The 24,417-nt window shown below is 37.5% G+C and overlaps 2 protein-coding genes across 2 annotated transcripts; one reads left to right on the forward strand and one right to left on the reverse strand.

The window, feature by feature from the left end:
• Positions 1 to 373: 373 nt before the first annotated feature.
• On the reverse strand, positions 374 to 9,691 carry LOC134753509 (zinc finger protein 142-like). The gene is made up of 3 exons (XM_063689404.1): positions 9,556 to 9,691; positions 7,994 to 8,329; positions 374 to 4,390 (listed from the first exon to the last, which is right to left on the reverse strand). Exons 2-3 carry the CDS (start codon positions 8,245 to 8,247, stop codon positions 2,875 to 2,877), a joined length of 1,770 nt encoding a protein of 589 aa, XP_063545474.1. The 5' UTR covers positions 8,248 to 8,329; positions 9,556 to 9,691; the 3' UTR covers positions 374 to 2,874.
• Positions 9,692 to 10,668: 977 nt separating this feature from the next.
• Positions 10,669 to 22,847, forward strand: LOC134753610 (acidic fibroblast growth factor intracellular-binding protein). Its single transcript, XM_063689546.1, has 11 exons — positions 10,669 to 10,811; positions 11,952 to 12,048; positions 12,303 to 12,404; positions 13,769 to 13,850; positions 15,280 to 15,425; positions 16,046 to 16,145; positions 17,282 to 17,409; positions 18,132 to 18,200; positions 18,911 to 18,997; positions 20,574 to 20,672; positions 21,047 to 22,847. Exons 1-11 carry the CDS (start codon positions 10,727 to 10,729, stop codon positions 21,123 to 21,125), a joined length of 1,074 nt encoding a protein of 357 aa, XP_063545616.1. The 5' UTR covers positions 10,669 to 10,726; the 3' UTR covers positions 21,126 to 22,847.
• The last annotated feature ends 1,570 nt before the right edge of the window (positions 22,848 to 24,417 follow it).

Below are 24,417 nucleotides of genomic sequence, written 5' to 3' on the forward strand. Positions count from 1 at the left end.
GTTTCCGCATGAGTACAATCTGCATGGGGCTCTTCAAGGCAAGAGTTAATAGGTATCTCATAGGTAAGCGTGCTCCGCCGTAGACCGCATCATCACTTACCATCAGGTGGGATCGTGGTCAAACGCCTGCCTATTCATCATAAAAAAAAATTGATAAGAATATTATGTTACAAAAGGAAATAACTCACGCAATCACATATTTATTATGAAATCATTTTTCCACGTTCTAGGCAGTTCATGACGATTATATGTCGGTGACGTTCAATAAAAAAAGGTTATTGCAGGAAACAAGGTCGATAAATAATTTATTCTAGATAATATATCTATGCTTTTATTTCCAAAATCAACAATAAAAATAATTATGGCAAAATTGACATCAATTTATCATTAATATATGATATTTAGACTGTTGAAAACATTTATAGCAGGCCCATTACTTTAACCTATTCGACGCTGTGTCAAACACAAAAGCAGTCATCCAGACGGCACGTCATCGAAGTGTCAAAACTGAAATTGAACTTTATACATATACATGTAGGTCTATGTTGATCTGTGACCGATTAATACGCTACGCTACGTGAATATCGGTCATTGGCGCCCAAAAGGTTAACGCTACCTACCAACTCGTGAGAAGACGTATATGGGTTCCGTACTAGACCACCCATTACCCAAAATACCAGATCTCGGAAGAAAATGGAACCTTGTTAGATTATCACATAATTTAGGTATTTTTACTATACTGTATCTAACACGTAAGAGGTCTTCCTTTTAGAAACAGATAGTACAAACGTATTTAGCTTAAAATAGACAATTAAACCCTTATGTCGCAAAAGACGTCTTATCACGTCTCAAATTTCACCTCAATGTGTACTGAAGTCAAAGATTCCATTGCTAAAATCTAAGCTGGAAGTAGATCCGGAACTGAGCAAGAATAAATATAAATATACAACAGAGTTGCAACAAGAGTATTATTTGTCATCGACGTCTTTAAACGTCATTGGCGGTAAAAGGGTTTAACTATCTGTTTAATATATCTGCACATATGGTTGTAAGATGCCTGCCTAAAAACTACACTGAGGTAAAATTATGATTCAACAAAAAAATTAAAATACACCAACTCAGGCTCCAAAACATGTTTAGTCCTGAAAATAACTGATCTATTGTAAACACTTGTAACTTATGCAATCTATGCATAACAAAACTACCTAAATGTAAAAATATATCTATTTCACAATCAATAATTACTATTTAGGTACATACTACGTTTAATACATTTATATCTCACATATGGGTCTTTAAAAATTATGTCTGCGGTCTAATCGCCACGGCTACATACGAAAATTGTATGAAGATGTGACGGTAATTAGAAGTGTAGACATATTTTCTGAGAATGAGGTTGGCAACTGTCAAAGGTTTGCAGAGATGGCGCCATCATAGCTTGCCCCTTTTTCTATGAGATTTGTCTTAAAGGGCTGGCATCCAGGTCATAAAAATCCATTAAAAAACAAAAATGTGACAAAATTCTAGGGATTGACTGGGCAAGCTATGCTGGCGCCATCTGCTAAATACTTCGGCGGGCCAACCCCATTGCTGTTTCATATTATAACATCCTACAACAATAAGTAAAAAAAAAGTTTATTTAACCACCATTTAACAACTTAACAAAATCTATGCATCTCAGGATGAAAAAAAGGAAAACGCCACCCTTATTGCCATGATATTTTTCCGCCTAGTATTGGCAAGTTTTTGAGATTTATTTAAAACCTATATTAGACTTAGTATTTTTGAGCTATTTAAAATGACACATAATGTACACAAAAACATAATACATAAATTGTTACATAATGTAACTCAATGGATGACTGTTATTGGCCTTGTTTTATGTAAGCATAATTATGTCTTAGTTATATTTACGGCTGTTGTTATCCTTAATACCAATAAAATAAATAAAATAATATAAATAAATGAAGTCCAAGAGAAAACGATAAATTTCTCGTAAAACAGTAAATAAGCTATTCCTCAAATATTTAGAATGTATGATACAGTTCGTAGGTACTAGTATGGCGCTTTGAGTCCCAAATGTCCATTTAAGATTTTTACTCTGGACTCTATTGTTAAAAATATGCATTTATTTATACATTTGTTATTTCTTAATTATAAAAATTATATGAATAAAATATGGCGCATCATGGCCAAAATCAAAAATGGCGGTAATTGACTGCTCTTCTCACAAAATATGTCGATGATCTAATTACCACGACTGTAATGTAAAGAGTTGTGGCAATTAGAAGTACTTAATAAAAACATATTTTTTGTGAATAGTCTCCCTTCGATTACCACAGACAAAGATTACAGTATAAAATTAACCTTACGAAGTTTACTATTACATATGTGCCATTCTCAATCAAAAGGGTACTTATTGTCGGTTGTCAATAAGGCGCTATTTCCATATAGCTTCAATTGAAAATCAACCTTTTTGACAAGCGACAATGTGGTACCTTTTGGTTAAAAATGTCACATATAGTGCATAATTGTTTTCCACCGTATTTTCTCGGAACAAAAAGTACTGAGGTTGACTGAAGTAGCATGACAAATACGAACGTTTCCGAGAAAATACGATGGAAAACAATTATGCGCTAAACCTGTATATAATTTTATGTTATATAAATTGTCGTGGTGGTCAAAAGGTAAAATATAACTGTTCATCCAAGGTAAGAGACTGTCTAAGTTAACTCTTCACCGTTTTTGCCATAACAAACTGTAGGTCTAGCAGTGTTACGATTTACAATAAACGCTATATTTTCAGTTTTATAAATTTGCTGTCTGCAAATTCCGTGCAGAGTTAGCTTGGTCCGATTTTTATAAAAATAACCTTTATTCTTTTGGTTCACCATGGTCCTGATTTTCCTTACATAAATCTGTGGACTCCCGTAGAACCAGCGGTATCTTCAAACTCTGTATTTTACTCTCGCTTACTATAGTTATGTCCTTCTTTATATCGCTATGGTACCGCTTCACATGGTTGTCTAACAGAGATTTTCTTATGGATGTATAATCACAGTACTCACATTTAAATGGCTTCATCCCGGTGTGAATAGTTTCATGACAAAGTACGCTATCCTTTCTAGATGCTTTGTACTCGCAAAATCTGCATTTAATACCATTCCCGAGATGCATTATACCGTAATGCCTCTGCAACTCATACTTGTGTTTACAAGAATAATTGCAAGCGGTACATTTGTAAGCGTAATGACATTTTTGGTGCATAACGAATTGACATTTGTATGAAGTTTGAAATTTGCAAATGTTACAGAAAAGTCGGATGTCGGATACGCTCCTTTTATTGTGTAAAGCGATTTGGTCCTTAGTTTTAGTTGAAAAATCGCAGTTCACACATTTGTACGGTCTGTTGTGGCTTCCGGTGTGGTGTCTTTGGAAATGTCTTTGTACTGACGCTTTAAATTTTGAAGTATATGCACACATATGACACTGAAAAGGCCTTTCCTTATCATCGGTTTCTAAAACTTGAATGTTATTCCAATCAACGCAATTCGGATCTAAGTTGTATTTATTATGATTCTCCGGTTCATTCGGTATATAATTATGGAACGTCAAGTCAATTTCTGGTGTCTCCTGAATTTTATCTTGTGATTCATTAATATCTTGCTGTTCTGAGCTTAAAGTGTTTTTGGTGCGTTTAGGATTAATATAAATTTCATTATAATGGTCTACTTTATGTTTTTTATAGGCGCATGTGTAAAAAGTTTCAAATTCGCAAAAACTACATTTCAACGCTTGCTCCTTTTTCATTCTATTCACATGTATTTTCAATCTCCATCTAGTTTTAGTAGAGAAATCGCACAGTTCGCACTTATTGGCCTTTTCTGTGACTTCGTTATGAATTTTCGCTAAATGTCTAGTGATATGCCCTTCAAATCTGGTGGTAAAAGGGCATTTATCACATTTAAAAGCGACAGATTCCTTATGGACCTTGCTATGCTTGATGTAGTTATGTCTGTAAGCAGTTTCAAAGTTGCAGTCGGGGGACGGGCATTTAAACTGTTTGATAAGCTTATGTTTCCGCTTGTGGCTGTTTAGGTTCCACTTGTAGAAGGTTTTGTAGTCACAGTCGGGGCACTGGTGTAGGGGTAGAGGCTTACCGTTGTCCATGGGGGTGTCTCCGTTCATCTCATAGTGTCGGATGGCGATGTGCCGTTGTAAGGCGGTTGGGTATTTAGACTTGTAGTCGCAGACATGGCAGGCGAAGCCCTTGCCCTGTTTGTGGCTGAGTATATGAAGTTCTAGGCAGTTTTTGTAGGCTGTCCGGTAGTCACATTGGTCGCAGAACAGGTTTTTTAGGTGTTTCTTTGAACGGTGCTTACGTTTTGGTCTGAAATCAACGTAAACAAAAATTAAAACATTAGCGGGACTCGGCTGGCTGGTTCGAGCAGTCATTAAAGGCACAGTCTAGTGAGAGAGAAACAGAACGTCATCGGCGCCATGCGTTAGGGAAGGACAATGTGATTCGTGAACTTTCGCTGTCAAATATCGGTTTCGTTAACCTTTTCGACGCCACAAAACACACACACAACACAAAAGCAGGGGGATGTCACTACGCAGTTTAGGTACATTTGGCCGGCGCGCCTTCCGGGCAGGCGTATGGCAGTGGGCTGCCGCTCGGCTCGCACGATAGTCGTAGCGCTCGTGCAAAATTGAAAATACACAATGGCTTTGAAACCTAAATCTCGATCTAATCCGTATAAAACATCCTTAATTTATTGAATATTGGTTGCCCAGAAACAATATTAGGAACTGACTGACATATTTTCAAAGGAATACGGCAGTGGCATACCTACTTCCGTGAGAATCAGACATACTATCTGCGGATAAATTTTTTATGTTTACAGAATCAACGCTTGTAATTCCTACACATTTATCTTAAAAATAATAAATCAGTAGGTAGGTATAGGTACAAAAACTTGTCAAGTGACAGCCCCGTGCCGACACTCACAGCTCGGTCATAAAACTGCGGTGCGCAAAGATTCACGGTTCGTGCGCGGTTATAAGTTTCAATTTTGCTTGCAGGCGGCGAGTATAGGTATAATTTTATATCTAAATCTGACTTTTGTGAAGGAGTGAATTTTCTGTACGGTAGTACTATTAGTTATTCTGTGACAAAAGCTATCACTCGGACGCCACGTCACCGAAGTGTCAAAACTGAAATTGAACTTTATGCACATGCACGTAGGTCTATGTTGCTCTGTGGTCTGTGACGGATTAATCGGTCTTTGGCGTTGGACCTGCGGTGCCGATATATCCGTTATTGGCGTCCAAAAGGTTAAACAGTGAGAATTTCAAAATTGAAATAGACGTCAAGACGTCATATGCTAAAGAAAAGTGACAAAGCCCTCCAGTGCCCCGTCATTATGCCTCCTCTATACGATGGCCCAGCGCTGGACCAGCGAGATGGCCATGCGATGATAGAGCACGCACTATGGAATGGGCGACGCGACGTGAAGATGCGTACGCATCATCGCGGGCCCGCTACGTCATCATCTTCCTCGCGTTATCCCGGCATTTTGCCACGGCTCATGGGAGCCTGGGGTCCGCTTGATAACTAATACTAAGAATTGACGTAGGCACTAGTTTTTACGAAAGCGACTGCCATCTGACCTTCCAACCCAGAGGGGGAACTAGGCCTTGTTAGGATTAGTCCGGTTTCCTCACGATGTTTTCCTTCACCGAAAAGCGACTGGTACCTAAATATCAAATTATATAATATCGAAATAAAAGAAATAAATAATTATAGTAACTTTAAAAATGCATTAAAAACTTACCTAGTAAAAAAAGCATACTACACATTAAATGATTTTTTTAACGATAATATGGACTAATAACGTTACCGGCACCGATAAAAGTTTGAAAAAAGGTTACAAGAGTGACCATTATAAATTATACACTAGTCTTTAGGAATTGGCTTATGCCTATGATGCATGTTATGTCATAAGTTAGTGTTAAGTATATTGCTATACCCTTACAGGGTTCATGTAGAACTGTATTAAATAGTTTTAAGAACTGTATACTAATATGAGTGCAATAAACAATTCTAATTCTAATTCTTATATTTCGTACATAAGTTCCGAAAAACTCACTGGTACGAGCCGGGGTTTGAACCCGCGACCTCCTGATTGAAAGTCGCACGCTCTTACCGCTAGGCCACCAGCGCTTCCTTTACCTTTGACGTGCCCGCTACCTTTGATGTGCGGACGAAAAACCGACACCGTGGCCATTCGATCGCCGCGCCATAAGCCATCCGACTCCACTACCCTCTCTACACGCTGGCCCAGATAGCTAAGATTTAGTGGGCCAGTATGGCCCATCGTGTAAATAAGCCATTAGTTTAGATATTACTTGATTTGTTCCCAAAAGTTATAATAATAATAATATAAACTTTATTTCAGAATTAGGTTTTCCATATGTGTTAAAGCCCGACCAGAAATATATGATCATTGTCAAGAGGGCGCTGTTATTCTCATGTATGTGGTGACAGTTCAGTTTAGTACGAAAAATTTTGTTCCAATGAAATTCCGCAACATGGCGCGTGAACATATATATATTCCTGGTCAGATTTTAGAAACATTTATATCCACATATAAATGAGGGCTAACGCGTATGAAGTCGCCGCTAGGGGCGCTAGTGTAGATGGTGGTCTTTTCCATAGTTCGAAATGTCAAATGTCACGTGTCACTTCAATGACTGACAGCTGTTCTTTAGTCTTTTGAACCACCATCAACAGAGGCGCCAACTGGTGAGCAAAAAAATGATAGCCCTCATTAATCTGTATTTTTTTCTAAATATTTACTTTTTACACTTTTTACAATCTATACGATATTCTTAATCTTAAAATCCCAAATTCTGAGATTATATGTTACGCTGATGACACCGTCATACTGTTCAACGATACTAATTGGGAGAATTTAGTTGCTGTCACTGAAAGAGGTATGCAAATGGCATCGCACTGGTTTCGTGCCAACCTTCTGACCATTAACAGTGACAAAACTAAATTTTTATGTTTTCATAAAACTGCCTTGACAAAACCATCTTTCGAGCCCACCATAAAGATTCACTCATGTACTGAGTTTCCGGATAATCTCTGTAACTGTAACTGTGATAGTATCCAGCGCGCTGACATTATAAAATACCTTGGCCTGTTTGTAGATGAAAACTTAAATTTTAAACATCACATTCACAAACTCTCTGGTAGAATTAGAAAATCTATTTATATATTTAAGAAACTTCGTCATTCTGCAGATGAATCTTTGCTGAAACTGGTCTACGTCGCACTGTGCCAGTCAATAATCTGTTACTGCATTGCAGTGTGGGGCAGTGCAGCAAAGACTACCATGTTAGAAATTGAAAGAGCGCAGCGTTCAGTCTTGAAAGTAATGTTCAAAAAACCTTTTCGTTTTCCAACTGCTGATCTCTTTGCTCAGGCTAAAGTTATATCTGTTCGTCAACTGTTTATACACAAAATTTGCTTACAAACACATAAATCGTCTAAAGTATCAAAGGAGTATAATATATTATCACAAAAACGCGTCTTCAATTTACCCGTTCCAAGAGTAAATTCAGCTTTTGGCAAACGTTTTGGGGAACGCATCAGGGCGTCTACATACAATGCTATAAATAAACTATGTAACCTCAGGGATTGCACACAAATGGAAGCGAAAAAACTGCTTTTCAAACTGCTGCACTCACAAAATTATGCCGAGACAGAAGCCATATTTAACAAAATTTAGTTTCAATATTGTGTCTAGATTAAGCCTTAGTTTGTAGTTTTAATTGTAACAAAGTCTGATATTTAAATTATAATTGGTTCCCCGCGATACAGGCACTGCCTAGTGCGGAGACCCCTGGAATGTCTGTAACCTTTAGCTGAAAATAAATGATCTTTATTCTTTATTCTTTATTCTTATTCTTATTTAAAAATCACCTTTCTGGACATTCATGTATCTGCAACTCTTCCTCTCTCGCTTCCTCCTCCACCTCGACCTTCACCCACACACTGGCGAACATGCTCATCATATCTTCCTTCTCTATCGTAATTTCATCCCTCTCTAACACGGTCTTCTCTGACTTTACTTCATTATTCTCTGTTGCATCTTCCTTTTCTGATAACTCATTTTCTGAAGTTTCTTCATTATCAGTTAAATCATTTTCAGACATCATTTCTTCATTATCTGTCATTGTGTCTTCCTTTTCTGATGTTTCTTCCTGCTCTATAATGTCTTCTTTCTCTGTCTACGGGCTGGGTTCCTCTGACATTATACTGTAATGGAAGTTTAGTATTAGATTAAACAACAATGTGTGTATGTGTGTAATCAGTGCCGGCCCGAGTCCTTGATCAGGGTAGAGCGAAATCGGGTTTTGGCCCGCGTCACACTCTTTTAAAACTTATATTTTTTGTTGGGAGCTTTTGGACTATCCTCGTCCTGCCCAGTGTGATTTTTAAAGGACATATCCATTTTAGCAAGTTATGAATAAAAAGCCTGGATAGGTTAAGGTGACACTGAAAATTCTTTTTTTTTACTTAAAACGCGAACCAAAGGAAAATCAACTCTTATTTTCCAAATAATCTGGTTTAAATTTCAATGGGTTAAACTGAGTATGGCGGGCAGGACGAGACTATAGTTGGATGGTTTTAGGGTAACTGAAAGAGCCACAATCATACCCCCCAAGAGCTGGGCCTGGCCTTACTAACCCCTGGGATAAGGTATAGTCAGTCCTCTTTTCGGGCAAACTCGGTTCAGCTCGGCCCAGCATTGCTCCTAATAATTATTAGGGTTGGCACTACTTGACGTCCCTTTGCGTGCACGACCACAAGTAATGACTTTGACGTTTTTTTCTAAATGAGAGTCCCAAGGCCAAGTTCAGATTTTTCAACTAGTACCAAATATAATAAATGTTTCAATTATGCAACTGGATACAAGTTGGGTTCTCTATCAATTTAAATTTTGTAAACTTTTAGCGCGGTTCTTAATTTTTGTAATGTTATTTGAACAATTGAAAAAATATATATATATCATAGAATTCAATAAAATCGTATGAAGACTAAAATATGTGGCAGGACAAGGTAGACACGTAATCTCAGCGGTTTTATTAAAAATCGTAATTTGCAATTGATATTGATACAACTAATCATTCTATGTTATTCGTTTAATACAAAGGACGCGTCTACTTCATGCAAGATTATTAAAAAAAAGATCGATATGATAAAAAACCCGGTGAAAAAATCTGAACCTGCGAAGTTTTAAGATGTTTCAAAGAAAAATATATTGTTTTGAAAGACGTTTAGTATCCGAAATCAAGTTTCTATAGAGATCCGAGGTCTTTTAACACTGTATTATATATGTTGTAGTTAATGATCATCTATTTTTGGGCACAAAAACATCGGGTTGCGAAGACATATTATTCTCAATAAACACAAGTTCTTATTGTAACAAGTCATTATGTACTGGTAAGATAGCTCAAAAAGTGCGGAAATAAAGTACTTACGTTTCTATTTACAAAATAAACCGAATTAAAAATCACAATTTTTCTTGTTCACGAAAAAAATCAATTGCTTTGTGAATACGTTCGAAAAAACTATATCACCGCACATCGCATTCTTTTTTTACATTGTTATCTGTTTACTTTTCTTATTCCTCATTAATTTTTATATGTCCCATATTGCAAATATTTATTAATAAGGAAATATATCGTTAAATATCGTGATGAGGACTAACGTCAAATATTTAATTAATTATAAAAATTAAAATAATATTTTTTATAAATAAATAAACTGGTTTCAGAACACATCGTCACGAGTTTTGCGTTTAGATAGTACACTGAGAAAAGTTAGTTTTTTGGTTCTTTTTACACAATTTTTTTTTATAATTAAAATAGATCCTCTCAAAGAGGCAAAAATCATCATAATTTGTGTAAATAATAGTTTCATTACATTATAATGATGAAAACAGAACAAATGCAACGTTTACCAATTCATGTATTAAGTTTGTCATGATTTAAAATATATTTCGTGCTGTGCATTTGCGAGTGATCGGAACGTAACTTTTTTTTTTCAGGCTAAAGGGGCCTCCACACTCATGCGCGAATCACGGCGCGAAGCCGCGAACGTAAGTGTGGCGTCAATTTCGCAGATTGTTCACGCCTTCGCGCCTAGTTCCCCGTTTTTTGTCGGTTTATTAGCCCGCGTCAAAGGAAGCGCGAAGCGTGAACTGGCAAGACTCCACATTACACACTATTTTGACTCATATGTGGCAAGATAAATATATAATAATTATATTATATAAAGCGGCTATATTTTACGGTTCTACAACAAAACAAAATGGAAAAATAGCTAAATCACGTATGATGCCATCGATAACTAGCAGTTAAGCTCGATCAGCTGATGCTTTTTCGCCATCTTGGCGAGAACCAAACTGCGAAATCGCCGTGAAGTTTGCGAGTGTGGAATCATACGTCAACGTCGCTACATGTTCTCTCCGCGAAGTCGCGCCGCGATTCACGCACATAGTCTGGAGAGGCCTTAAAGTGTAGCGTAATCCGTCAAACAGAGCTTTGACAATTTTGACATGAATGACAATAATGACTTGGCTTTGACAGATCCTCTCTTTCAAAGTCGCCGTGTTTTCTTATTGTAGAAAAACATAAAAATAATCACAAAATGTACACAGAGGTAGATGTATTCGTTAGTAATTACACTTTAATAGACCCTGAAATATATCAGTTATGGATAGAAGGTTGCTCATGTAAGTATTAAGCTCTTTTTCTAATCGGTGAGTTCCATCAGTCTTATCTATTAATAAATACTTTTAGCAATCACAGACATCGTAGATTAATTATAAAATAAGTCCTTAAATAACCAGTTAGAGAGTAAGTTAATGTAAGAGTCTGATTTAAATACAACCAAGTCGATATGCTATCAAAAATGTTTAAATTGCCAAGGACAAGGACATATACAATTTTTTAAATATTATCAATTCAATGCATATTAAATATGTATTTTAACTTTTGTACCATGTGAAATCTTGGAAGTTTTCGTATATCATCATCTTCCTCGCGTTGTCCCGGCATTTAGCCACGGAGCCACGGAGCCACGCAGCCACGGAGCCTAGGCAACTAATCCCAAGAATTGGCGTATGCACTAGTTTTTACGAAAGCGACTGCCATCTAACCTTCCAACCCAGAGGGGAAACTAGGCCTTGTAGGGATTAAAGTCCAGTTTCCTCACAATGTTTTCCTTCACCGAAAAGCGACTGGTAAATATCAAATGATATTTTGTACATAAGTTCCGAAAAACTCATTAGTACGAGCCGAGGTTTGAACCCGCGACCTTCGGGTTGCAAGTCGCACACTCTTACCGCTAGGCCACCAGCGCTTCTCTTCTCTTCTTGGAAGTTTTCGTATATGTGTAACAGAATATTAAATACGTACCATTTTTATTGTCTATTTGACAGATTTTACCTTAAAAAAGATTTTTAAATGATCAACTTCAATACCGATGAATTTCGGTATTGAGGACCAATATCGGATTTCAATGCTGGTATTAAGAATTGTCCGATATTGGGTGCCCTACTTTATTATTATTATTTAAGCTTTATTTCTCACACATCCATTATAAAATTGACTTTTCTTTTGTTATGTTTCTACAATGTGTGATCCCTTGCGGGTAAACGCCTCCTCCATTACACATAAATATGCAGTAAAATCAGATTAAGCAAATCTTCATACTACTTATCAAGGTGTAGGGATGAAGTGGGGAGTATTCGTGGTTTGACAGATCTGTTACAGGAAATCAAGTTTGCTACTCTCAAATTATTTATTTATGTTAGGCTTCAAATAACGGTTCAAAGCTTAATATGAGTTCAGCAAACCTGTCTTGTTGGTAGCAAGCGAAGCAGTATCCACGCTGCACCAGCGCGGCGTTGCCAAGCAGATGGGGGCCTCCGTGGAGCTCATAGCCAGCGATGTGCTGGATCACTACAGGTATCAGACTTTGACACCGCTTGCATCTAAGCTAGACCAACATCACAAACAACTACACTAAAGTCACAGACCTTGGATTATATAGATGAGCTATTGTTGTCGAGTAGCAGTACTGATAATTCTGCTACTTGACACTAGATGTCGACTATGAAAATAATAGTCTTTTTGGTAACAAAACTGATGTATGGAGTGAGCACTCTATGTCTACTTAATTCTCTTGAATACACCATAATAACAATATCACTTGTTTCCAGGACATTTGCGCTCTTGGAGCGTCTTCTCACAGTGCCCACCAAGCTGTCGGAGCAGATGGTGTTCCAGATAGATGAGGCTACCAAACAGATGCTCATTGAGAAGTGAGTACAAGTTTTTTTTAACTACTCTTCCTGTTTGTCCTGAATGATGAAATGCGTATCTTTTGGCCTAACTCACATCACAAACGCTCACTTATGGAAAATAACCAATAGTTTTAATAATAGTTGCAGTTTAATGTAACAGAAAATTATACTTTTTTTCAACTTGATGTACTTTTCTTATTTTTGGTTATATCTGGTTAATTATTTTTTAACATTATATAGTGGATATACACAGTCAGTTTGTATGTATTTTGGAATGATCGATTCAGTCATTTTCAATTTAGACCAGTTCAAAGTCAACTGTGGATTTTGAAACTCTTGAACGTTTTCTAATAATTTGTTAGACGAAGTAGTGAAAATGTTACAGTATGTTACATCATCATGTATGTTAAAGTATAAAACTTTGTACTGCCGACTTTTTGACGTCACAGCAACTACCCCCACCACTTTCGCGCTTGTCATCTCATATATTTGTGTTCAGGACATCACACTGAATGCACTGATACCAAATATGTCCATGTCTGCGACGACATGAGCGAAAGTATAATTTTTTTGTAAATAATACATTAATCAGCACATGTACGACATGGTCTTTTATGTCATCATGACATCTCACTGGCAGATTATTTAGATGGCGCTGATCGCCGCCCATTCGCCGCCGCAAAGTCGCGTTCAGTTTAAAATAGGGCCATGTCGTACAGCTGCGTTCGATCGTGGCCCTCAAAATGGTCTCGCCGGAAGATCAGCGCTGACTTCTTTTTCTTGTTCTTTTCTTGATGGACTTGAGGGCGGTGTTGCCCGTAGCCAATGTCACGTAAAAGGGTAGGAACAAAATAAATGCTCTTAGAGCACGACGCTGTTCGGTGGTTGTTGTAGTTGTCTCGTAAAACCGATAGCTGGATTTTACGAGAAGCACGTGGACTACCGGCCGTTGACTCCAAAATGGTGGTTAAACACGCTTTGAGATTAATTCTCCATTCACTGCACACTACCACATTAGATTATTGTATAATAAAGCTATCGATATTACACTTTAAACAATATTAATGAGCAAAAAACAAAGGAATTAATCACGAGGCTACTATCAAGATGGCGTTCGAACCGGAAGTCCAGCGCTGACTTATGGGTTAGCATAGCATTATGCTGAGGCGGGACCATTTCGTGGTAAACTGTTTATTTTATATTTATATTTCTTTGTTGTTATTATACTTTTTGTATGTTATAATTTACCACGAATAAATGCGATGATTTCTGATTTCTGAAAAGTAACCTAAAGCCTGTTCCGCCAAGCCACTAAATGTGAAAATCGGCTTTTGAAATTTTCACCGGCACATTAAATGTAGTCATTGATACTGTCTGTTCAGGTATTATGGGTTGGACGATGCGGTAATAAGGGAGCTACTCGGGCGAAAACTGTCGTCACGGCATAGAAAAGATTTGGATGAGGTAAGTGCTGTATCGTACAATAAACATTCTGTTAATTAAGAGTTTTGAATGATTCACAGTTAGTTTCACTAGACAATATCCCGGTCAATATAATTCTGTAAGTTATTGTGAGTGATCAAATAAGATCATGTGACTTTGATAACAAGTCATTAATTGGGGCATTTTCTATGAAAAGGGACCTTATTGTCGATGGCGCTTACGCCGCACAGCGTCGCGCGGCATTGTATTTATAACGGAGCATCGTTAATAATGGTGTAAGCGCCATCGACAATAAGGTCCCTTTTTATAGAAAATACCACAATTTATTAACATAAACATTTTTTATCGGAATTTACTGTTATTCGTAAGATACAAGATTTTCATATTCCATTTATTGCATAGTCATGATACATAATAAGATGTTACAAATAAGTTGGTCAATTCATGACACCCTGTTAGGGCACAACAACAATGTTTAACTTACTATCTAATACCTATTAAAACATCTCCTTATAATATATCTACCGTAATTAGTATGTAAAAAAAACCGGCCAAGTGCGAGTCGGACTCGCGTTCCAAGAGTTCCGTACATTACACAGTTTATACAATGTATTTTTTATCTGAAATTTCTTTAAAAAACCCGTAGAGGTCGGATCAAAAACTAAGTAATTAAGTCCGACTCACGCTTGACTGCACATTTCTAATAGGTTTTCCGGTGATTTATAGGTAAAGATCTATTTTGTTTATTTTTTTTTCAAATTTTTTGACCCAGTAGTTTCGGAGATAAAGGGGGGGAATGGTCAATTTTTGCCTATTTTCATGAATAACTTCTAAACTATTTATCTTAAAATTATAAAAAAAACATATTTGAGATTCTCACAATGAGCTTTTTCATTTGATATGTAACACGATATAGTTTGACAAACTTAATTTACCCCCCAAAAGTGGCCCCCGTGTTTAAGATTAATTTGTTTACGTTACATGTCCATCTTTGGATCACAAACTTATATATGTGTACCAAATTTCAACTTAATTGGTCTAGTAGTTTCGGAAAAAATAGGCTGTGACAGACGGACAGACAGACAGACGGACAGATAGACAGACGCACGAGTGATCCTATAAGGGTTCCGTTTTTTCCTTTTGAGGTACGGAACCCTAAAAATAAAATAATCATCGAATAATAATAACATTGTAAAAGTGATAAATGATAAATTAAATTAAAATAAAAAAATAAATAACATTCCATACATTCAGTTTTTGGCAATTGTAAAAGTAAAGTAGTAAAGTTTTTGTACTAGCATTGACCTTAATGTATAGGGTAAGTCTTGTATTTATATTTTTGTCACTGTCCGTATCGATATTTAATTGACTGTACCTATGTCTTGTTTAGTGCAACATAATGTTCATTACTTACAAATCAAAATAACTAATGACGACACGTTGTCGTCAGGTGGCGGAGCGCTCCGGCGCGCCGCTGCGCTGCTGCCGGCGGCAGTTCGACAACGTGCGCCGCGTGTTCCGGGGCGTCGAGGAGATGCCTGGCAACGTCGTCGCCAATATTAGGTCCACGTTCTTACTCTCGGAGCCACTGGCCAAGTAAGTATACAGTGACGACACGTTGTCGTTAGGTGGCAGTTCGACAATCTTAGTTCGACGTTTTTATTGTCGGAACCACTGGCCAAGTAAGTATATACTTATACTTACACAGTTTTATTTTCTTGCCTGGAAAAAGGTTAATTTAACACACTTTTTACTTAATTATTGAAATGTTACCTACATGGGCTACAGGATACTGATGTTATCAGATTTAATTAGGTTTATACCTAGAGTATACGATTCAAAAAAGGTGTATGTTAAGACTATGTGACGTTTTCAACCAAAAGGTACCACATTGTCGCTTGTAGATAAGGTTGATTTCTAATTGAAGCTATATGTGCTATTTTCTATAAAAAGCGACTTTATTGTCGATGGCGCTTACGCCATTATTAACGATGCTTCGATATAAATACAATGCCGCGCGACGCTGTGCGGCGTAAGCGCCATCGACAATAAGGTCCCTTTTCATAGAAAATGCCCCATATGGCAATAGCGCCTTACTGACAAGCGATAATAAGTACCCCTTTTAGTTGAAAATGGCACATATGTTACTTAATGTGTATCTTCGTGTACGTATATTTTTATATTAATAACTTTTTTTTTACTTTGGGTTGTTATAGGAAATATGGCGCGGTGGTGTTCATAGCGTGCATGCGATTCGAGACCACGAAACGCAAGCTACAGTATCTGTGCTTCAACGACTTCTATCACTGCGCTCAGGTGCGTTCACGACACGTTGTCGTCATGTTAGTTATATCTACGGCGCGATAGTGTTTAAGACCACGAAACGCAAGCTACAGTATCTGTGCTTTAACGACTTCTATCGCTGCGCTCAGGTGCGTCCACGACACGCTGTCGTTATTGGCAATGAGCATTATAACAGCGCTGCCATTGAATTGAGCATATTGTTATTTTCTACTCTACTAATTCATTGTTTAGGTATTTGTTATATGTTTCACTGTACAATGCTGTGCAACTTTTAAGTGTTTATTCCGCGACTTTGTCCGCGTTTTTAAAGGCTTTGAACCCCATTTTCACTTCCATAGAGATTTAATTATAGGTAGGTATAATATATTTTTTAAGTTTAGCCACAGGGCGGCGAAAATCGTTTTAGTTCGCCAAAAAATCGTCTATATGCTCAGGGCAGAGTGAACTTTTTGGCGTTGAGATTCGTGTTATCCTTGTAAGGCCCACCCGACAAAATTTAGTTATTATTGATTTGGACCTTGTTGTATTGTAAATTGGGATACATTTCGTTAGTTTGAGAAATCAATCAAAAATCAAAATCAAAATCAAAATGCTATTTTATGAAGGTTTTAGTTAGACAGAGACAGAGTGTACAGTCTATTAGCTTAGCACAAACAGAACTATTAGCACACCTGCATATAAATATGTATGCACTGTATGCAGGGGGTTCCCTATTGTGTTGCAGAAAGTTTTTTGACATATTTTTGTATTGCATAATGTTACTTGGCAGAAATGTCGTTTAGCAGAATTACCTTTCGCATACTGCTTTGCGCATAATATTACTTTGCAGAATCTCTTTTTGCATGATATTATTTGAAAATTCTGCCAAATGAATATTATGCGAAATGACTATTATGGCAAGTGTACACTTGCCATAAGTGTATATTTATGCGAAAGTATCATTCGACTAAAAGTTTTCTGCGATACGTGTTATGCGAAGTGTATTTCTGACAAATAACATTCTGCCAGATGAGGGGAACCAATGCAGGAGTGATAAGCTCATAGTTTTGTTAACTGTAAATTGTAATGCACATTGAATCTTACAAGGTTATAGTTGTAGAGGTCCCACTGTGTTGGATCTACAACTATTGATATTATTTTGTCGGCAGTCAATAATGACCTCTTGGACTTATTCCTGTACCGGCCCCGAGTACTACGATACGGAGATGGACCGCGAGTTCCTGCTAGAACTGAGAGAGCTACGGATTCTCTTGGACAAGGAGAAGGAACACAAACAGTAAGTGTGTATTCTGATTTGTCCCCGCCCCACGCGACCGCCGCCATACATGAGGCGGGGACAAATGGAAATGATTGATATGAAAACTCCTATTCCTATCTGTCACCGGCGGAGACAAATGGGAATTAATAGCCTAACGCCCAGTTTTTTAACCCTGTTCTTGGCAATGTATCTTACAAAATACATAATTTTATCCCCCTCTTTTTGTATTTTTTTGTCTATTAGGCGCAAGCGAGGCTTAAACTCACGATATTTTTTTTTATTTGCCAAGAAAAGGGTAATAAATAATTCTGGGCGCAATAAATACGCTGAGTTTCGAAAATGCCATATATTTTCGTACCTAAGTAATTTTTTTTTATAAGGACACGGTGAAATTGCGCCTACAGAATAGGGAACTATAAATTATTTACCAATTTTTATCGAAAGCTAACGAAAAAATCGACTTTATATATGGACTCTTTACGATATGACGAGTTTTCTTTTAATAACAAAACTTCCGTGAGACACAGACATATTAAATATATTAATAACGGGTCACTCACGTATTTTAAGTCGAAAAACGCTCGACATGTTTCACTCCGTACCGAGTCCGTCACCGTCAACGCAAGCTCCTCGGTACGGAGTGAAACATGTCGAGCGTTTTTCGACTTAAAATACGTGAGTGACCCGTTATTAATATAGTTTTTTTTATTTGCCTTTTTAATAAACATCCTTTGTTTCAGTTTAATATGTATGCGTCTGAAACCAAAGCTATTGGAGAAGTCATACCAAGAACTGGAACTAAACTTCAGGTAAGACTCGCAATGAAATTAAACATTGAATGCCGGCAACGCACATGTGCGTTTACAAATAAAAATCTGTTTCCAAGTAGTTTTTATAATTTTAGGCGCCAAAAGCAAATCGATTCTTTATGAAAGTAAATTTTTACCCGACTGCCTAAATAAATAAGGGTTATGTTTTTTGTATATATGATGTATACCGTATTGTATGTATGATTATATTGATTATGTATGTATACTATCACTTTATATCTGATTACGAGTATTTGACAAGCGCAATCTTAGTAGACAAAAATATCCCAAGATTTCCACACATAATTACGTACACTCCATTTTGTTACCGTTATACAAAATGTATGAAAAGTGGAAACGAAATAAAAAAAACCGGCCAAGTGCGAGTCGGACTCGCCCACCGAGGGTTCCGTACTTTTTAGTATTTGTTATAGCGGTTCATGAGATACAGCCTGGTGACAGACGGACGGACAGCGGAGTCTTAGTAGTAGGGTCCCGTTTTTACCCTTTGTGTACGGAACCCTAAAAAAAAAGATTTAGAGCATTTTGTTCCTCTATGTGATAGAGGAACAAAATTTTGATTCTGATAGTCTATCAGAATCAAAAGCTCATGATTCCATTTCGAATAACAAAAAAATAATCCCAATAAAAAATGTGATGTGTACATTTCTCCAAAAATGGCCCAGCTTTAACTTATTGTGTACTTGCAGGTTATACACGAGAGCACTAGTGGGTCTGGCGTGTAATCTGCATCGAGGGAGGGAGCTGAGGTCACTCTTTATTGACCTCCTGGAAAGGTACATTAAATAGATTTAATTTGTCCGGGGTTGATACAACTTTTACGATCAAAGAGGATATAATAGGATAGAGCGATACTGTCATAGTAAATTTTGTAGCCACAGTAAATTCACTGCCATCTATCGACACACGATTAAAATTAAAAATATAAATATCAAAAAATGTTATATTTCGTTTCATTTCATTTATTGACTGCAATCCATGGTACATATAGGTGTTATAGTCATTTTAATTGTAACAGCATGTACCCTGAATAGGGTATAGCAAGAGAATCTTAATAATACTTAAAAATACTTTACAAAACTTAACATAACATAGATTAAATTAATTTCTAAATTTAATAATCCAAATATACTTCCGATGACATTTACAATACATTATCAATAATAAAATAATAATTATTCAATATAAATAGCAAACATTAAAATTACAATAAGGTTTACAATACGATATTTTTTTAAAGAATGCAGTAATGTCAAAAGGGATAATATATTGTCAGTTTATTCAATTATTCCATTATAGATATAACTCCGTAATAGATGGATACAGTCTATGGAAAAAACGTGCCTCGAAAATCAAGAAAATTTGAATCTCGTACAGAGGGCGCTACTAGTTTTGGCCTACAGTCGTATAGATGGCGTTGACGGTTTCGTTTGTTATTTAACAATTTTAACGCATATCAGTGAAAGAACATGGGTCAAAAACATAAAAATAATTAATGCAAATAAAAAAAATCATTTATCTATATTTAAATACATTCTATCGTATTTTTATAAATCTTCATTTTTAGTTTTAAAGTGTGTCGACAGATGGCAGTGAATTTACTGGGGTTACAAAATTTACTATGACAATACCGCTCTAGTATAAGTTACTCTATGATATATGGATAAATGATTTTTATTTTATTTGCATCTATATTTTTATATTATTTTGACCCATATTCTTTCAATGATATGCGTTAAAATTGTTAAATAACAAACGAAACCGTCAACGCCATCTATCCGAGAGTAGACCAAAGGTAGTGGCGCCATCTGGCACATTTTCGAGGCACGTTTTTTCCATAGGCTGTATCCATCTATTACGGAGTTATAATCTATCTTTGATTATATCAAAACTTACCAGACAATTTTTGGTTCGCAATAACGAAAATACAAAGCGTTATAATTAGACCTTCGAATTATTGCTTTGTTCATCATCTTCCTCGCATTATCCCGGCATTTTGCCACGGCTTATGGGAGCCTCGGGTCCGCTTGACAACTAATCCTAAGAATTGGCGTAGGCACTAGTTTTTACGAAAGCGATTGCCATCTGACCTTCCAACCCAGAGGGGGAAACTAGGCCTTGTTAGGATTAGTCCGGTTTCCTCACGATGTTTTCCTTCACCGAAAAGCGACTGGTATAAATATCAAATGATATTCCGTACATGAGTTCCGAAAAACTCATTGGTACGAGCCGGGGGTTTGAACCCGCGACCTCCGGATTGAAAGTCGCACGCTCTTACCGCTAGGCCACCAGCGCTTATTATAATTATTGCTTTGTTATTTTTTTTTAATTAAGTACATAATTGTTTGACAGATGTGTTGAGCCATTACGCGCCGGTGGTTGGCCACGCACCGACTTGGCTCAGTTTTTGAGCGCATACGAGCAATGTGCACTACAGATGGACGTGCTCAGGTAAGTCACCCTTTATCATCTCCCCAGCCGGGCTAGCACGTGATTGGCGCGACAGTATCTCGTCGCGACATAGACTACCCGTCCCTCTTTAATTCATACAGTTAGTTAAAGACGGACATTCCTCAACCCACCAAAGGAGCGGCAGCTGACGTTCACGAGGGTTCATCATACATAGCCGTTAACTATACGAGTTTTCGCCCGGGAGGCGATTGGTCATGAAAATCTGTTCCTGGCCCGCGGTCTAATACAACAAACGTGATTTTTTTACCGTACCGCGCGCGAGTTCGACTCGCACTTGACCGGTTTTTTAGGCAATGTTGCAGCAGTTGATGGTATCAATAATTTATTTGTGTACATTTCTTTTTTGTTTGCAGAGAAGCGGATTTGAAGAGCGTCTGGGAGAGATATATGAAAGTAGTCAGCCAGTGTTTGATCACAATGTATCACGCTTAAAATATAAGAAATTCAATGTTAGGGCGTTCGCTAGCTGGCGCGGGTGCTGTAGGTCGAGCACATGATTGGCGCGACAGTATCTCGCCGCGAGATAGACTACCCGTCTTTTACTAACTGTATGAATTAAAGGGGGTGGGATAGTCTATTCTTTCTTTTCTTGATGGACTTGAGGGCGGTGTTGCCCGTAGCCAATGTCACGTAAAAGGGCAGGAACAAAATAAATGTTCTTAGAGCACGACGCTGTTCGGTGGTTGTTGTAGTTGTCTCGTAAAACCGATAGCTGGATTTTACGAGAAGCACGTGGACTACCGGCCGTTGACTCCAAAATGGTGGTTAAACACGCTTTGAGATTAATTCTCCATTCACTGCACACTACCACATTAGATTACTGTATAATAAAGCTATCGATATTACACTTTAAACAATATTAATGAGCAAAAAACAAAGGAATTAATCACGAGGCTACTATCAAGATGGCGTTCGAACCGGAAGTCCTGGGGTAGTCTAGGTCGCGGCGAGATACTCTGGCGCCAATCATGTGCTAGCCCGACTGGAAGCGGGGGCGGGTGCAATTGTAGGTAAAATCCGTCGCACGCGTCCGCGCCAGCTGACGCTGTTCATACAATTTTACGTTAACCATTAGCAATAGTAGATTGTTAACCAAGGGATGAAAAGCCGAGGTTGTTTGGCGCTCGAACGCAGTGAGAGCGACAATAGTCCGAGGCTGAAATAGAATAAATAGAAATAGAATAGAAATAGTTTATTCGTGGCACACTATACAGGTTAACAAGAGGAACGAAGAAATGAAATGGGAAATGATGCCTGAATACGAGGAAAGTAAAATGAATGTGTTTTTTAAAAACATGACTAACTATAATTTTTTGTAGTATTTCTTGAGGGTACTTTCAATTAACAATTTAGGCAAAAGTATCGTTATTTATAGAATGGGGAGTTATATAATAATGGAAATTTTATAACATATTCCTTTAAACCCAAATTTCAATTGCTTATCGTAAAAAAATTAAAAAAATCGTATTTGGTACGTAAAATGCTCTAGTGCAGAAACGTATCATTTTCTGCACACCTTTTAGAACATCAATGACCCTCTTTCAGAGCATGAGAAATGAAAAACAATAACTTCAACAAAGTTATTACTAGCTAAACAGCAACTTTTGTAACCAACGAGCCCCAATTTGCCAATTGGCAACTTTTACCACTACATTTTAGCACAAAAATAGTCCGTAAATATTCACTGTATTTGGCAACAACTACCATGAAAGTTTTCATGTAAATTTTAAGTTTGTAACGTCGTCCCAAATATATATCTATGCACATTTCGGTGGACTCTAGCTACTTATAAATTTCCTGTGTAAAAATAGGATCGTTTCTTAATTTCGATATTTAGTTCTGTAGTCTTATTAATGGGGTTAACTGGACATTTTTATGTAGATATTATAGTCTGTCAAACTGACAAAAAATATCCATAGAAACAGGCGGCAAATTAAAAAAAGAAATCTCCCATGGAAATATTGAATTTCGCGCCTTTTTCTACTGTTTGACTATTGGCTATATCAGTTATCCAGTCTAGGTTATTTTTAGCTAACATAGTATGTGTGGAAAAGAGACGAATTGAGTTGTAAGTCTCATGTGTAAAATGTATGTTATAATATAATTATTTATTGTAAAGTTTTTTAGTATTTGTAGAAAAAAAAATACGTTGTTTTCAAATATTTGTCGTTTTATTTATGAATTATGGGTTTTTGCGTGCCGAGCGTTTACCGAATGACGTCATGGATTTGTAGTTATTTTAAAACGTTTATCCTTACTTGTCCTTATTTTGTTACTGACATACAGTAAATTGATTGTGCCGGCATCGCGCCCCTATCCGTAACTACTCGGCCAGCAATCCCTCATTTCCCGGCCTACTATAAAACTATAATAGTAGCTAACACATATTTCTGTGTAGTACAATTATTGTACAGTCGCCATCAGATATATCGGAGCGGCCAAGGTGCTCACAAATATCTGAACACGCCTCTATTGTCAAGGCGTTAAGTGCGTGTTCAAATATTTTTGAGCACCTCGGCCGCTCCGATATATCTGATGGCGACTCTACAAATGGCGCTTAGGGCCACGCATCATTCACTAACCCGGGGTTAACCGGTTAAACCTGTAGTTACCATGGTTACCAGTACAATTTGACACTGGGTTAGCGGTTTAACCGGTTAACCCCGGGTTAGTAGGATGGTGTAAGTGGCGCTTACCAATGCAAATGTCAAAATAGTTTACAAGACTGGGATGGACAAAGGCGTGAAATATGAAATGCCATCGGCCACTTTCTACCACCGCACCCTTCGCCACCCTCACACCCTGGACCCTACTGGCACTGCGTTTAAAACAACAGTATGTGGTAAAAAAAACCGGCCAAGTGCGAGTCGGACTCGCGCACGAAGGGTTCCGTACCATTACGGAAAAAACAGCAAAAAAATCACGTTTGTTGTATGGGATAATATAAATATTTATTTTATTCTGTTTTTAGTATTTGTTGTTATAGCGGTAACAGAAATACATCATCTGTGAAAATTTCAACTGTCTAGCTATCACGGTTCATGAGATACAGCCTGGTTACAGACAGACAGACGGACGGACAGACGGACAGCGGAGTCTTAGTAATAGGGTCCCGTTTTTACCCTTTGGGTACGAAACCCTAAAAAGAAGTGTACTGGTTTTTTAAATGGTCAGCAAGTAACACCCGTGTAGTTGCAGTCCATAGGCTACGGTGACCGCTTACTATCAGGCGGGACAAATGTTTGTTTGTCACCTACGTCGTATAAAAAAACCGGACAAGTGAGTCGGACTCCCACCGAGGGTTCCGTACTTTTTAGTATTTGTTGTTATAGCGGCAACAGAAATACATCATCTGTGAAAATTTCAACTGTCTAGCTATCACGGTTCATGAGATACAGCTTGGTGTCAGACGGACAGCGGAGGCTTAGTAATAGGGTCTCGTTTTTACCCTTTGGGTACGGAACCCTAAAAAGGAGTGTACTGGTTTTTTAAATGGTCAGCAAGTAACACCCGTGTAGTTGCAGTCCATAGGCTACAGTGACCGCTTACTATCAGGCGGGACAAATGTTTGTTTGTCACCTACGTCGTATAAAAAAACCGGACAAGTGAGTCGGACTCCCACCGAGGGTTCCGTACTTTTTAGTATTTGTTGTTATAGCGGCAACAGAAATACATCATCTGTGAAAATTTCAACTGTCTAGCTATCACGGTTCATGAGATACAG

Source organism: Cydia strobilella, chromosome 27 (assembly GCF_947568885.1).
Source record: "Cydia strobilella chromosome 27, ilCydStro3.1, whole genome shotgun sequence".
In the NCBI taxonomy this organism is placed as follows: Eukaryota; Metazoa; Arthropoda; class Insecta; order Lepidoptera; family Tortricidae; genus Cydia; species Cydia strobilella.

Bases quoted from the DNA above. Each gene is read 5' to 3' on its own strand.
- LOC134753509 (XM_063689404.1), bottom strand. From the start codon at position 8,247: ATGACAGATAATGAAGAAATGATGTCTGAAAATGATTTAACTGATAAT. The intron at 4,391-7,993 runs GTGATTTTTAAA...CGTTGATTTCAG, and splicing joins ATACATGAATGTCCAGAAAG to ACCAAAACGTAAGCACCGTT.
- LOC134753610 (XM_063689546.1), top strand. From the start codon at position 10,727: ATGTACACAGAGGTAGATGTATTCGTTAGTAATTACACTTTAATAGAC. The intron at 10,812-11,951 runs GTAAGTATTAAG...TCTTGTTGGTAG, and splicing joins ATGGATAGAAGGTTGCTCAT to CAAGCGAAGCAGTATCCACG. The intron at 12,405-13,768 runs GTGAGTACAAGT...CTGTCTGTTCAG, and splicing joins AAACAGATGCTCATTGAGAA to GTATTATGGGTTGGACGATG.